This window comes from Pelodiscus sinensis, chromosome 3, assembly GCF_052426305.1.
Source record: "Pelodiscus sinensis isolate ZL-2025 chromosome 3, ASM5242630v1, whole genome shotgun sequence".
Lineage (NCBI taxonomy): Eukaryota > Metazoa > Chordata > Testudines > Trionychidae > Pelodiscus > Pelodiscus sinensis.
The window spans coordinates 70,771,953-70,786,342 of NC_143054.1; the positions used below are offsets into that span (position 1 = coordinate 70,771,953).

At 43.3% G+C, this 14,390-nt stretch overlaps 1 protein-coding gene across 2 annotated transcripts in view; it reads left to right on the top strand.

Moving 5' to 3' along the window:
- The window catches only part of KLHL32 (kelch like family member 32), a 172,650-nt gene that overhangs the window by 132,504 nt on the left and 25,756 nt on the right, over positions 1–14,390 (top strand). For both annotated transcript variants that reach the window (XM_089777196.1, XM_006118422.5), the window contains exon 7: positions 11,027–11,753. In XM_089777196.1, coding sequence (XP_089633322.1) covers positions 11,027–11,753 — 727 coding nt within the window. The remainder of the gene's footprint in view (positions 1–11,026; positions 11,754–14,390) is intronic.

Here is a 14,390-nt window from a genome sequence, read left to right on the forward strand (position 1 = left end):
CCCACAGCCCCCAGTTTTCCTAAAAAAAACAACACTTTTGTTAGACATAGACTTCATTACAGAAAAAGGAAATACAAACAAAATAAAATGGAATCCTCTTTGCCCCCAATTAATTTAAGACCCTTTATTATGGGGGTGCTTTCCTCATTAACTTGGATAATGTGTGATATTTCTGCTTAAAATCCAACCCATTCAAAGAATTAAATCGTTCATTATCCAACATGTAACATAACGGACAGGAAACATTAGCGAATTATTTAAAGCCTTTTGCACTAGAAACAGCCTCCTCCCTCCATCCCCACTTGAGACAAACATTAATCTTGCTGCTAAGCTTCCTTTTGTTTTGCTGCACTGACCTGCATGTTGATATATGGAAGTGGTGCCTGATTGGTGAGATAACATCTGATGCTGGCCGGGAACAAGGAGGAAGAAAGGATATACCACTCTCCACTGGAAATACCTGCTCTATTCAGCTGTACAAAGAGATTCCCTTTGATTTGTAATGCTTTCATTTCAATAGCCATTGGAATTAGCTGGAGTGCAGAGCTGGGAGAGTTCACAGTGGAACTGGGCTTTGGAACTGCGGAGTTGGAGCTTTACAATCTTTCCAATTTTACTCAAAGCAGGCCAAAATTAACTTTTCAAATTTGTAGGATACTCAGATCCCAGACTGATGAGTAGTAATAGTCTCCTAGACAGATAGATTCACTTTCCTTCCCTATAGAACTTACTCCTGAATGAACTGCAATCTGCCACAAGCCTGCAAGCTGATACACTGAGCACAGTAACTGATTTCCACTTTCATCTAAAAAACCAGAATCTGTTTGATTCTGTGATTCCCTCTGAGAGGGAAAAGAGGATTAATGTGACATTCTTTAAAGTTTTTTGTGGAAAGGGGGAGCAATAATGCAGTAAATGTGTTGGTTAGGAGAAAACATTTGCAGGAGAGCTTTGCCTATCATTTTTTATCTTCTTTCATCATGAAGAATGTTAGCTGTGATAAACTGTTCTGCTAATCAAACAGCACTGAAAGGTTAGGTCATTGAAAGTCTTTAGTCATTTTGTGCTTTCAAGACCAAATTTGTTAAAATTATGCTGAATACCCACTTATAGCTTCAGCTAAAAACCCTACCTGTGTTTTATAACTCTGCTCTGTCAGAACTCGTAATAAGTCAAACATTCTTTCAGAGGTACTCATATGAGAGAAAAAAAACCCTGTAAATTTAAGAGTAATTTCAGATTGTAAATGAAAAAGAGAGGCACGACTGTTCATTTGCACCAATCATGCCTTCCTTTCATCTGCTCTGATTAGGCCTGGTGCGGTTTCATCAAACTACTCCATCACTGAGCTGTCACTCCAGCCGTCTGTTGATTGAAAACAATCAGGGCTCTGATGGCACAATTATTCTGACCCTTTAACTAGAGGCTGCTGTGATAATGAAAGGTTGATTATGATAGTTTGTGCCTCTTTCAGTTTGCCAAGAAGGTTAATTTGGGCATCAGACGGATGTTTAATGGGCGCTTGCTGGCTACACTGAGGTAAATGAGAACGTGCAGTCTTCGATATTGCACGGATATAGTTTGGCTGTCAATCATTGTCATTTTGAGTTTGTGCCTCACACTCTGGAAATCACATTTTATTTCTTCCTTGGGATTTAATTTATTCTGTGCCCTGAGGAAGTTCTTTCACTCTGCGACCTTCACAGTAGCTTTCTCTGTCTTTTTCCCCTCTTCCCTCACATGGAGCCCAAAGGCACAACGCATCCAGAAGAACATTTTTCTTTCGTTTTCTCCTAAAAACCCCAGAAACTTTAAAGCCACTGTTTATCCCACACCTTGGATGAAAGTAAATGTTTAAATTTTGATTGTAAAACAAGAAAGTACAAAGGAAAGTGAAGTTTGCCTGCTTGCTGATGCAGCATCACGTGGACCTCTGTAAAAAGGGGCATATTACACACACACACACACACACACACACACACACGGACCTCTGTAAAAAGGGGCATATTACATACACACTCTCTCTCTCTCTCTCTCTCTCTCTCTCTCTCCAGGGTGGAGTGGCAAGAGGCATTTCAATGCAGATTCAAAGATTATTAATATTTACCAATTTCAGATTGAGAGAGTTCTATGCATAATTTTGTAGTTGTGTGGTTCATGGCGTAAAAGAGATGCAAATACATAACAATTTTGATTGTTCTACATGCAGCTCATTACAATCTTATTTTTATGCACATTTTTCTAATTCAAAAAAATGACAGAAAGAAAAATATTTTATATATTTAGCCATATGGTTTGTGAATCCGAGTCACTCGTGTCTAATATTGCAAACAAATATGAGGTAGTATCGGCATAGTACAATTTTAAAGAAAAGTCCAGAGGTGCTGGCTTTCTTCTTTGTAGATAGATGCTCTGTGCCCTGAGGCTCTGCCCCTTAGTCTAAGGCTTTGTCCCACCTCTTTCCACCCCATTTCTGCCCTCTCCCTTGAGCATATACTACCCTCACACCACCTCTACCTGCCCCTGCTCTGCCCCTTCCCCCAGTATCTTCCACCCATTCCCAAACAGTGGAGTTGGTGCCTATTGTTAATTCTGTCCCATGAGCTGAAGAACTTTGAGTAAGAATGAAAGCTTATGTGTCTCACCAAAAGAAGTTGCCCTTATAAAAGACATTACCTCACCCTCCTTGTCTCTCTAATATCCTGGAACTAACAACTGCAATTGGTTGGCCCCACTTGTTTTTTAAAATACGTATTCACCCAAACCAGAGAGTCCTTCCTATTTTTTTCAGTGGTCTTTAGATCAGACCTCTAATAAACAGTTTATAGGAGCTGGACTCTCAACCTTCCACTCTCTGGTCACAACCACAATATCCTTTCCATATTGCTACAAGGGCAGAGATCCCAATTAAACAGGAGAGAGGAGTATGGAAAAGGTTAAGAACTCCAATCGGAAATCAGGGACTTGTGTCCACTACAAGGTGGATCTACGCTGAAGCAGTTGAATAGCAACTGTAGTAAAGACCCACTAAATCAACCGCCTATCACTTTCCTATCCACTCCGGTACTCTAGCAGAAAATGATGAGTATGGGGAGTCGATTGGAGAGTTTTTTCTGTTGACCCACCTGCAGTGTACATACTGTGGTAAATAGATCTAAGCTACATGTTGAAACTCCCAAAATCTGGATTTTTCTAGTCTGGCCACATCTGTAGTCCAGCCTGGCATGGAGTGTGTGGCTGGGGCTGGCAGTAGAGAGGGGAGTGTTGGGGGACCAGTAGCAGGGGACCTTCCCTGGTCCAGCAACTTCCCTTGTTTGGGACCAGTCAGGTCCTAAGGGCGCCAGACCAGAGAGGTCCAACTGGTACATAAGTTTGAGTTATGCTACCAACTAACATAGCTTAGAGCAACCTGCCTCAGATCACACTTGTAAATTTTGTTCTGGAGGAAGATTTTACATCCAGCACAGCCATTTGCATTATAGTAGGTGCACATAAAAATCCAGGCTTTTAAGTTGGAGAACAAGCAAGTCAGAGCAGTAAAGTTATAAATCCTAAACTCCGATTTTTTGACGTAGATCGTGAATAGATAATGCATGGTAGTGGGTTCTACTTCTATAAAGAGTGTGGTGTTTTCATTTCTAGTTTTGTCTCATCAGTATTAGTAGATCTAAAACAGTGTCTCAGGTGTGCATGGTAATTATGACTTTCTTTTGGCTTGTTTGCTAACAATTCCACAGTGAGATATAGAAAGGTTGTTAAGAAAAAAAATAGTGTGGAAAAAAATCCCTGCTTCTTATTTCTTTCCACACTACCGTATTTTCCGGCGTATAACATGACTTTTTACACTAAAAAACATCCCCCAAAAATCGGGAGGGTCGTGTTATACGCCGCGCATAGAACGTACCTGGTGCCCGACACGGTGCTTGGGGCTGGCCCCAGGCACGTGGTGCGCGGTGAGCGCGGCGGGAGGGAGGGGAGCAGGAGCACCGGCCCCGGGCGCCCGGCGCTTGCCTGGGGAGCGCCGGCCCCGGGCGCTTGGCGCGGGGAGTGCCGGCCCCGGGCGCGCGGCGTTTGGCGCGGGGAGTGCCAGCCCTGGGTGCGCAGCCCTTGGAGGGGGCACCGGCCCTCGGCGCGTGGCTATGGGGGGGGCCGCCCCCGGGCGTGCAAGTGTCCCCCCCCCCCGGCGCCTGGTGGGAGAACGGCCACGCCCTCTGGCGCCCGGCAGGGGGACAGCCACGTTCTGTAAGTGGGTGGGTAGAAAAGACCCCATCATGGCTCCAACAAGAAGAAGGAAATTTGAAGCCAGTTTCAAGCTGCAAGTTGTAAAGTTTGCCAAGGAACATAATAACTGTGCTGCTGCAAGGCAATATGGAGTAACAGAAAAGATGGTCCGAGACTGGAAAGCAAATGAAGATGCATTAAAGAGTATGCCAAGTACTAAGTGTGCATTAAGAAGAGGCACCCCACATTGGTCAGAACTTGAAAAGCACGTAGCAGACATGGTGCATGAGCATCGTCAAAATGGTTATGTAGTGACACGAAACAAAATACGTATGTTTGCACTTCAGTGGGGCAAATCGAACCCAGATCACAGCAAAGGATTTAAGCCCACTGTATCCTGGTGTACTAGGTTCATGGAAAGGCATAAGTCCAAAATTGCACAAAAATTACCTGCAGATCTCGACGGAAAAGTAAGTCTTTTCCATCTATATGTAATACAACAGCGCAAGAAACATGGCTATGCGTTAAGTCAGATCGGAAATATGGATGAAACTCCTATGAATTTTGATATGGTTGGAAATAAAACTTTTAATCCAAAAGGTGCAAAAACAGTGTTAATTAAAACAACAGGACATGAGAAGTCCAGTTTTACAGTGGTGCTAGCATGTACAGCTGATGGCGCCAAACTAAGACCAATGATTATTTTTAAAAGAAAAACAGTGCCGAAAATCAAGCTCCCTGTTGGAGTTTTTGTACATGTGAATGAAAAAGGCTGGATGGATGAAGAAGGGGTAAAGCTATGGCTTGATAATGTATGGAGTAGGCGACCAGGTGGACTTCGTCAAGAACGTAGCTTACTGGTGTGGGATATGTTCAGGGCTCATTTAACTACCAGCACAAAGAAAAGGCTGGCAAGAATAAACACAGATGCGGCAGTTATTCCTGCAGGATTGACGTCATTGGTACAGCCACTGGATGTGTGCCGAAACAAGTAATTTCAAGATCGCATTCGAGAACAGTGGAATGAGTGGATGGTTAGCGGCGAAAAGTCATTCACAAAAGGAGGAAACATTCGTGCGCCACAATTGGATGTTTTGTGTAACTTTGTCATAAAAGCCTGGAATGATATTGGTGCAGAAACAGTAATCAAGTCTTTCAAGAAGTGTGGCATATCAAATTCTTTGGATGGTATGGAGGACGACTTCTTGTGGCAAGATGAAGGGGAAGCCAAAGCTGAAGCCACACCATCCGATTCGGAATTAGATCCATATGATGACTGTCTTACAAATGTACCACAAGATGTCATTGATGAACTTATGATGTCAGAGGATGAACATGAAGAGGATTTTGAAGGATTTTAAGTACCTGCAAGTCAAAACCATTTTAATTAAAATTATTTAAATAAAATCTGATGTTATTAAATGGTGTTGCCTCAGAAGGGGGGGGAGGGGTAGTCTTATACGGCGAGTATAGGCCAAAACCTATATTTTAACTGGAAAATTAGGAGGTCGTCTTATATGCCCAGTCATCTTATACGCCGGAAAATACGGTATATATTACACACAGACCCAAAGAAAAAAAATGAAGTTTGGTTTTGTGTGTCCTCTTTTTCCCCCTCAATCTTTGAGGGATGATTCTAATCTAAAACTGGAAGATGTTTTCCTTTTTGACAAAAAATTATCCTTTTGCCGAAATGAAAAGTTTTTTGCAGAAAATTATTATTTCATTTGACATTTTCAGGTTTTTTTCAAAGGAAGAACAGAGATATTTCAGTGCAGAAAATATTTCTTTTGCAATTTTTGTTAAATATACTAATAGTTTTCCAACCAGCTCTATCCTGGTGTCAGTTATTCCAGTGTAACTCCATTGCACTGGATCCTCACATGGTGTAAACTGACACAACTCCATTAGGATAGGCAGAGTGTTTAAGAGTCTGGGGGAGCTAAGCGTCCCCAAAAAAGGCTGGCCATGCAGGATGGCAAATGCTCAGATGTGTCGTGAGTTATCTCCTTTTGGAGGTATGCTGGCTCATTGCTACTGGAGTGCCAGTAGAGCACTCCAGTAGCAATGAGCATTGCTACTCCCCTAGATGCATTATCTCCCCTAGAAGTGGGAGACCACTGGCACATGGACTGGAGTGTCACCCACTTCCCTCCTCCTTCCCCCCCCCCCCCCCGCCCGGCCCTGTCCTCACTGTTCCCCAAGGTGGGGATGTTAAATATCAGTTAATTGAATAGTCAGATAACCTCATGAATTCTTATCGATTAGTCGACTATTCTGTAGTCCCCGAGAATGGGACCGGCAGCCAGTGTGCTTCGGCCTCACTCCTGGGGAACCCTCTGCCACTCCACACTGCTGTCTCCATATCAGAGGCAACAGCACAGAGTGGTATGTGGGAGCTGGTCCACAAGGGGAGATGGTTTAAAAACCTGCTCCCCTCATGGACCGGCTGCCTGTCACTCTGTGCTGCTGCCTCCTGTCTGGAAGGGAGGTCTGAGCTCCTGGACCCAGAGCAAGCCAGAACTGAGCTGGGCTGCCTGTCTGCCTGGCTCTTAATACACTTTAAATGCAGAACTGCAGCATGGGTAAGTCCTGGACCTGGCGTGTGCTGGACTGCTGGCCAATCTACTAAAAAATTTACTCGGTGGGGCAGAGCGGGGGAGGGAGGGGGAAATAAATGCATGTAGTCTATAGCATTAACCTATAAACTTTTGCTTATGAATTAATCAGTTAATTGACTACACTATTACATCCCTACCCCAAGGCCCTGCCCTCACTACACCTTATCCCTGGAGGCCCCTCCATCTGCTGTGGAGATGAGCGAAGGGCAGGCAGGTGAGCAGCCAGCAGGTTGGGGACCAACATGGAGAGGAGTAGGGAGGCAGGAAAGGCCTGAGTGAAGAAATGGAGAGGGGCAGGAGGACAGAGAATGTCTCAGGAGAAGAGGCGGAGAAGAGCAGGAGTGTTGGTGACTTTGGGGGAAGAAGCAAAGAAGAGCAAGTGGGAATGGAGTTTGTTGGAGGAGGAAGAGAAAAGGTGGGGCTTCTGGATTTCCCTCCATTTACAGCAGGGAACAGGAGCAAAGGTGGGATAGATGCCAGATGTCTCCCTTAAGAGCTGAGATCACAGAGCCACATTCAGCTCTTATCTGACAGGGACAGCTAAGGTGGATTCGACAGTAGCTTTACTGGGTGGAGCCCTGTCATTGGCCAGGATGGACAATGTCTGAACTTTTCCTTCTCTGTGCTAAACAAAGAACTTACTGGTGCTCTGTTCTAGCTGACTTATAAAATGCAGTATTTGTTGGAAATTCGCACTGGCATGCAAAATTCGGGCTTCAGAGCCGCATAGCAACTAATAGGGATTATTATACTTTCCATATTTTTACTACTCAAATTAATCTTCATTCAGTGTTCAGAAGTGAGCTAGGCACTTTGGAAATGTACAGCCACAAAGAACTTGCAATAGACAACATAAGGACCACCAGGACTGGGAAAAACAGAGATGCAACACAAGAATGTTGCTTGTGAAGTGAGGGCAGGGCCTTGGGGTAGGGATGTAATAGTGTAGTCGATTAAGTCTTAAGCACCATTTCTTCCCTTGCTCCGATGCTCTCTTGTTTTCATTCCACTTATTTTGCACCTAGTTTATGTGGTTATAAACTTAACAGAACATTCTCCATTCTATCCAGTTATGGGAAAGAAAACCACTGGGTTGTCACTGCAAATATTAGCTGAGGTATACTGATCCCCGAAGGGGGTGCAAGTCTGTCCAAGAGTCTGTCTCAGTTGGGTTTGTGGATGGAAACTGGAGAGCTGGACTGCTGGAACTTGTTACAACAGAGTACTTCATAACTCTGTGATAGCCTTGTAAAATTTCCAGCAACTTTCACTATTATGGGGATGGCATTAAGGATGTTAAATTGCGGTTATCTGGCTAATCGTGTCATCTATACAATTTGTATCGATGAAAGAATTAGTCAATAACGACCTCTCTGCAGAACTGCAGCTGAGGCAGTTTCAGGATCTGGCTTGATTGGGAACGGAGCAGTCCTGGCTCGTGCTGGCTCCGGGAGCCACCTGCGCTGCTATGGCTCTGCATTTTAAATGTAGTAAGAGCCACTGGACTCTTACCATATTTAAAATGCAGAGGCACCGCGTCCTGGCCAGAGCAAGCTGAGCCTGGTTGGTCCTGACTCATGCTGAGTCTAGCACCCCTATTCACAGTGGCCAGGGCTTGTCGCAGACAGAAGCTGCCTTTGCCCACGGCAAGCCGTGACCTGCCATGGGCAGAGAGCTACTTCACAGCAGCTTCCCCTATCCCCCAGCTGCTGCCTTTGATAGAGGCAGTGTAGCGGGGGCGGGGTGGGGGGCAACACTGTGGAGATGGTGTTGGGGGAAACAGGCTTTGCTCGTGGGGGAGAGAGGCAAGCAGTTGTTACTCCAGTTGACTACCCGATAAATTTTTGCTTATCGGGTAGTCGACTACTCACTAGCAGCCCTAGATGGCATTGCATGTGCTATGACTGTACAGACTGGATAGAATATATAGTGAATTTTGTAGCTTTTATAAAAATAAATTTATACAAATCTAATTTTTCAAGATACTAAGTAAATTAACATAACCATTGTTATTACCAGTGGCAAGACAAAGAAATAAAAACAAAAAACATCTGTAATGTTTGGTTTTCATGCTGCATACTTACCTTCCTAGCAAAGGTCCAGGTGAGGGATCATGGTAGTTGCAAATGTAGGCTTAAATTTACCATATTGGCCATGCTCTGCTCGGCTCAAGCTGGGATTTGGACTTGGGCAGAGGCAAGAATGACATGAAATGCTGATATGTATGCTGTATGTAGATTGTAAATATTAATATTATTTTACAGATTTTTAGAGGTATATTTACATTTTATATAGATAGTGCACAAGTTCAATGAAACTTTTATAATGCACCATAACATCATGTATACTCTCACTCTGTGTACCACAGAAGCCGCTTATAAATGAAGTTGATTTTGACATAGATCACGCTGCAGATTGAGTGCATTATAATGGAGATTTCAGTTCCTTGTGCTGCAGCTCGATAACCCTTTACATACGTAATCCAGATAGTGGTCACAGTGGTAGTGTGTGTACACATACTGTATATAGTATGCTATAGAAAAAATGTAAAAGAAGGAAGGAGATGAGATTCTAAATAATAAAAAACAATACAGATTACAAAGCAATGTATTTCAAATGTGAATTAAAAGGGCTTTTTGCCTACCCCTGACCAGGTGAAAGACATCTCTCTATTTCTGCAGATGGTGACATCAATTTAACTAAAGTAGGGTGGAGAGCTGGGTTTCGTATACTGTTTATGGTGGTGGTGCTGGTGGCAAAAAGCGTAAAATGGGAAGATGCCAATATATTAAATTTGAGATATTGTGGATAAACAGAAGAGGACATTACTATAGTGCAGTGGTGAGCACTCCATGAAGGTTATGTGTGTGGCCCACTAAACATTTTGTTTATTGTTGCCTATGTGCAGGGTTGTCAGAGTCCGCAAGCGCACATGAAGTGAGGCGCATGCTGATTTGGGACACTCCACAAATTCTATGTATGCAAGTACAGTTTGCAAAACTACCTTGTCCCAGGAGACCATCTTGGTTACGACAATCTTGAAGGCCACTGAGATGAAGGAGGACTATTCATGCGGCCCCACTCACTAGCTTAAGTTGCCCATCACTGCTTCAGTATATATTGATCAGTTGGCGATTTCAGATTGAGCCATTTAAAATTGGTTTTAAGTTAGCCTCTTGACTGTTTAACAGGATACGTCATATGCACATTGGAACCACACAGAGCGAGTACATCACTGACATGCAGTCCTTTTTGCAGTGAATGATACTGCATTGCATAGTTGCTGGAGAATTCAGCAGTGAAGGTGTTAAAACATTTACATTCATTTTTAATAAGAGAAAGTATTTAGTTTCATAACTTTGTTTATTCTCTTAACTTTTATTCCAATTCATTATCCCAGACTAATATTTTTTCCTATTTTTTCAAGAATTTTTTATAAATTGAACTGACCATTTTATTTTATTAGGTAAAGAATACACGAGGGGAAAGGGCATGATTGTTAAATAATCTGAATTTTCTCTGCTGTGCATTGTGTAGGGAGTATATACACATTAATATTATGGTTTAAAAATCGAGAAGAAAGGAAATGGATACACTGTATACTTACCTATTTGTTCTTCCAAACGTATTTTGTTATAAACAGGAATGAAGGAGGATGTCGAGGGGAAAAGCCTTTTCTTCTTATGTCACCCTATTATAATCTTCCTGATTTTTCCCCTCAATGATCACATAGTTTCTGTTCATTATATTATTTATTATATTGTTCCAGGAGCTTGATTTTCATGTTAACGGAGATTACTTGGACATTATGAGTTCCTAAAACACTGCTAACTGTTAGCATTGCCTGTTTATTTTGTGTAGCAACTCTTTCATGTTCGAGGGAGATCAGATTATTTACTAATAGCAGTATGCTGATCATACATTGATACTGTAGATAGCCATCATTTTGTTTTTATGTAAGGAGCAGATGAAATTTGAGAATGCATCTCATATATTGATATCTATATTAGTTAAGTATCTCATACATTACTCTGTGTGTGTGTGTGTGTGTGTGTGTGTGTGTGTGTGTCTGTGTGTAATAATTCAAATGTGTAGTTCCTCTTTGAATGCAAACACTGTTAGAAAAACTCCATCATGATATAGATAATTACCTGTGGTTTTTGTATTTTTCCCCTACCTTTTAGCTAGCCGTGAGGTGGTTGGAACACAACTGTCGTTATCAGTACATGGATGAACTTCTCCAGTATGTCCGCTTTGGCCTTATGGATGTGGATACACTACATACTGTAGCCCTTTCTCATCCTCTTGTCCAAGCTAGTGAAACTGTAACAGCACTTATTAATGAGGCCTTGACGTACCACCAGAGCGTCTATGCACAGCCAGTTTGGCAGACCAGACGTACCAAACCTCGCTTCCAGTCAGACACTCTTTACATTATTGGCGGGAAGAAACGTGAGATCTGTAAAGTAAAAGAACTCCGATACTTCAATCCAGTCGATCAGGAGAATGTTCACATAGCAGGGATTGCAAACTGGAGTGAACTAGCTCCCATGTCTGTTGGGAGAAGTCACCACTGCGTAGCTGTCCTGGGAGACTTTCTGTTTGTAGCTGGTGGAGAAGTTGAGCATGCCACAGGGCGTACTTGCGCAGTAAGGACTGCCTGTCGGTATGACCCCCGTAGTAACTCTTGGGCCGAGATAGCTTCAATGAAGAACTGCCGGGAACATTTTGTATTGGGAGCTGTTGATGAGAACCTCTATGCAGTAGGGGGAAGAAATGAACTGCGTCAAGTTTTGCCTACAGTCGAGCGGTATTGTCCCAAGAAGAACAAGTGGACCTTTGTTCAGTCCTTTGACAGATCCCTTTCATGTCATGCTGGATCTGTGGTGGACGGACTTCTTTGGATATCAGGTAGAAAACGTTTCACACAATTTGAGGTACTAACAAAATACCAAATTATTGTCATGAATTAAACCAATAAGTTTACTTTGGTTTACATGTCTGGAAAGGTTGGGCTAAGCCTTTATTTTAGAGCAGTGATGTTGAGACTGACACTCCCAAGCTGCAGGTGACTCTTTACTGAGAATCCTGGGGCTCATTGCAACACATGATATTAAAACACTGTGTGACTGATTTAACAACTAGTCAGGATGCTTTTCCTAGCTATTAATCAATTGTAGTGGATAAAATAATAATACAGTAAAACTCTATTAGTCCAGCATCCAATGCTCCGGGACTCCTGATGGTCCAGCACCATCAGGAACCCAGAAGTGCTGGGGCAGCCAGACAGGCTTCCCCCATTCAGCTGCTGCTGAAACTGACCAGCAGCTGAATCGGGGAAGCTGGGAGCAGAGCAGCTGGGATGCTGCGGGGTTGGTCTTGTAGCGCCACCCCTCGGCGCTGCGGGACCAACCCAGCAGGACCCCAGCTGCTCTGCCCCAGGTGTCCCCAAGTCAGCCGCTGCTGAAACAGATCAGCGGCTGATTCCAGGAAGCCCCGGTCAGAGCAGCTCTGCCCGGGGCTTCCTGGAATCAGCCGCTGATCTGTTTCAGCAGCGGCTGAATCAGGGACCCCTGGGGCAGAGCAGCTGGGGTCCTGCCGGGTTGGTCCCGCAGCGCCGTCCTTTGGCGCTGCGGGACCAACCCGGCAGCACTCCAGCTGCTCTGCCCCAGGCATCCCCAAGAGCAGCTGGGGTGCTGCCGGGTTGGTCCCGCAGCACCGAGGGGCAGCGCTATGGGACCAACCGGGCAGTACCCCAGCTGCTCTGTCCCAGGTGTCCCCAAGAGCAGCTGGAGTGCTGCTGGGTTGGTGCCGTAGCACTGCCCCTCAGCGCTGCGGGACCAACCCGGCAGCACCCAAACTGCTCTATTGCAGGCATCCCCGATTCAGCTGCTGCTGAAACTGACCAGCAGCGGCTGAATCAGGGATGCCCTGGGCAGAGCCGGACTATCGTAAGGGGGGGGCTATGAGGGGCCTGGGGTGGCATCCCCTCCCACCCCACTCCAGACCCCTCATAGCCCCCCCCCTTCTGATAGTCCGGCATATCTGATAATCCGGTACCCCCTGGGTCCTAAATGTGCCAGATTATCCGAAGTTTACTGTACTTGGTGAGTCATTTTGCTGTGAGAATTGTATATAAAATGAATCAATTCTTGTGTTAGCTCTTTTGGATAATGTTGATTGCTAATTTTGCACTTTCTGAGTATCACTATTTTAGAAAAACTTAGTATGGGTAATAAAACCATGGGAATTTGAGAGAAGCTGAACAGTACTCATAAAGTGCTTTTCTCTCTACTAAATATGCTGCTTCAAAGTTATGTACCATAAGTGGTACCTCTAATCCGGATTCATAATTTGCAGTGAATCAAAGTACCTATTTGCTGGCAGATACAAGATTAAAAATGCTTCATATTAACTTAAAAAAACAAACAAACTCAAGCAGTTCAGTCTATTTAGCTGAACAAAAGCTAAGGGTTATGTATTTCTATCTGTCCAGTATAACCATCTTGTGCAAATCAATAAGGTCAACAAAACTCTGTGTGAGTGCCAGCAGTCTGCCCACATGGATCACAATGCAGAATGGGGGATTTTGACATTAAGAAAACAAAACATAGAAAGCCGTTGTAGCAGGTGGCCAGTTTATGTACATATATATTCGTGAACATTATGTATAAAGGGACTGGAGATAGAAGCATCATAGGATGTCAGAGATCATGGAAGAACAATGTACAGCGCTTCATATTGCGACATCTTATTGCGGTGTACTAACCTGAATTGCAAACTACCTAACTTCCGATCTGCCCTTTGTGATTTATGTATGTTAAGCCCTGGTGCTGTTCCATACATAGTATGGTACAACATGCTCCCTCTGCACCCTTTGTTATTTCTCCTTATAATTTATATTTCTGACAACTTCCAAAAATGACTACAGGAGATGTATCGAAAGGATTGAGACTGAATATATTTATTGAGCTATAATATGTCTGTCCAGTCTTGTGTTGCAAGTAAGAACTAAAGACAGACCCCTTGGAAGGTGTACCTTCCCTGTTGCGTTCAACAGTAAGTATCCATTTTAGCTGAACATTGGAACAGTTAAAAGTGATGTTGAAGCCATCAATATATGCAAAGTAAAGGAAAATAGATAATTATGCTGAAGACAGGATTAAATATCTATTTATATCTTTCAATAAAATCCTTATTTATTTAATGTACCAAGGTAGTAGACTGTTTAAATATATGTGTAAAATACATGAATCAGATTGTAGAATAGCCTTCCAAGAAATCTGATGGATGCCCCATTGTGCTTGAGTCATTGAAAATTGGACAGGGCAACAAAAAATGTCACACCTATTTGATATTGATATCACTGGAGTTTCTGCTGCAAAATGGATTGTACCATATGGGAACAATGTATTGGCAGTAAGATGAACTAGATTTTCTATCTTTCTGTATTTTTTGATTTGCTAAATGATATTTTCTGAATTACAAAAGCATGTGATGATAAATCCATTTAGTACTGTTTTGATGTGTGTTATGGCCTTGCATAGG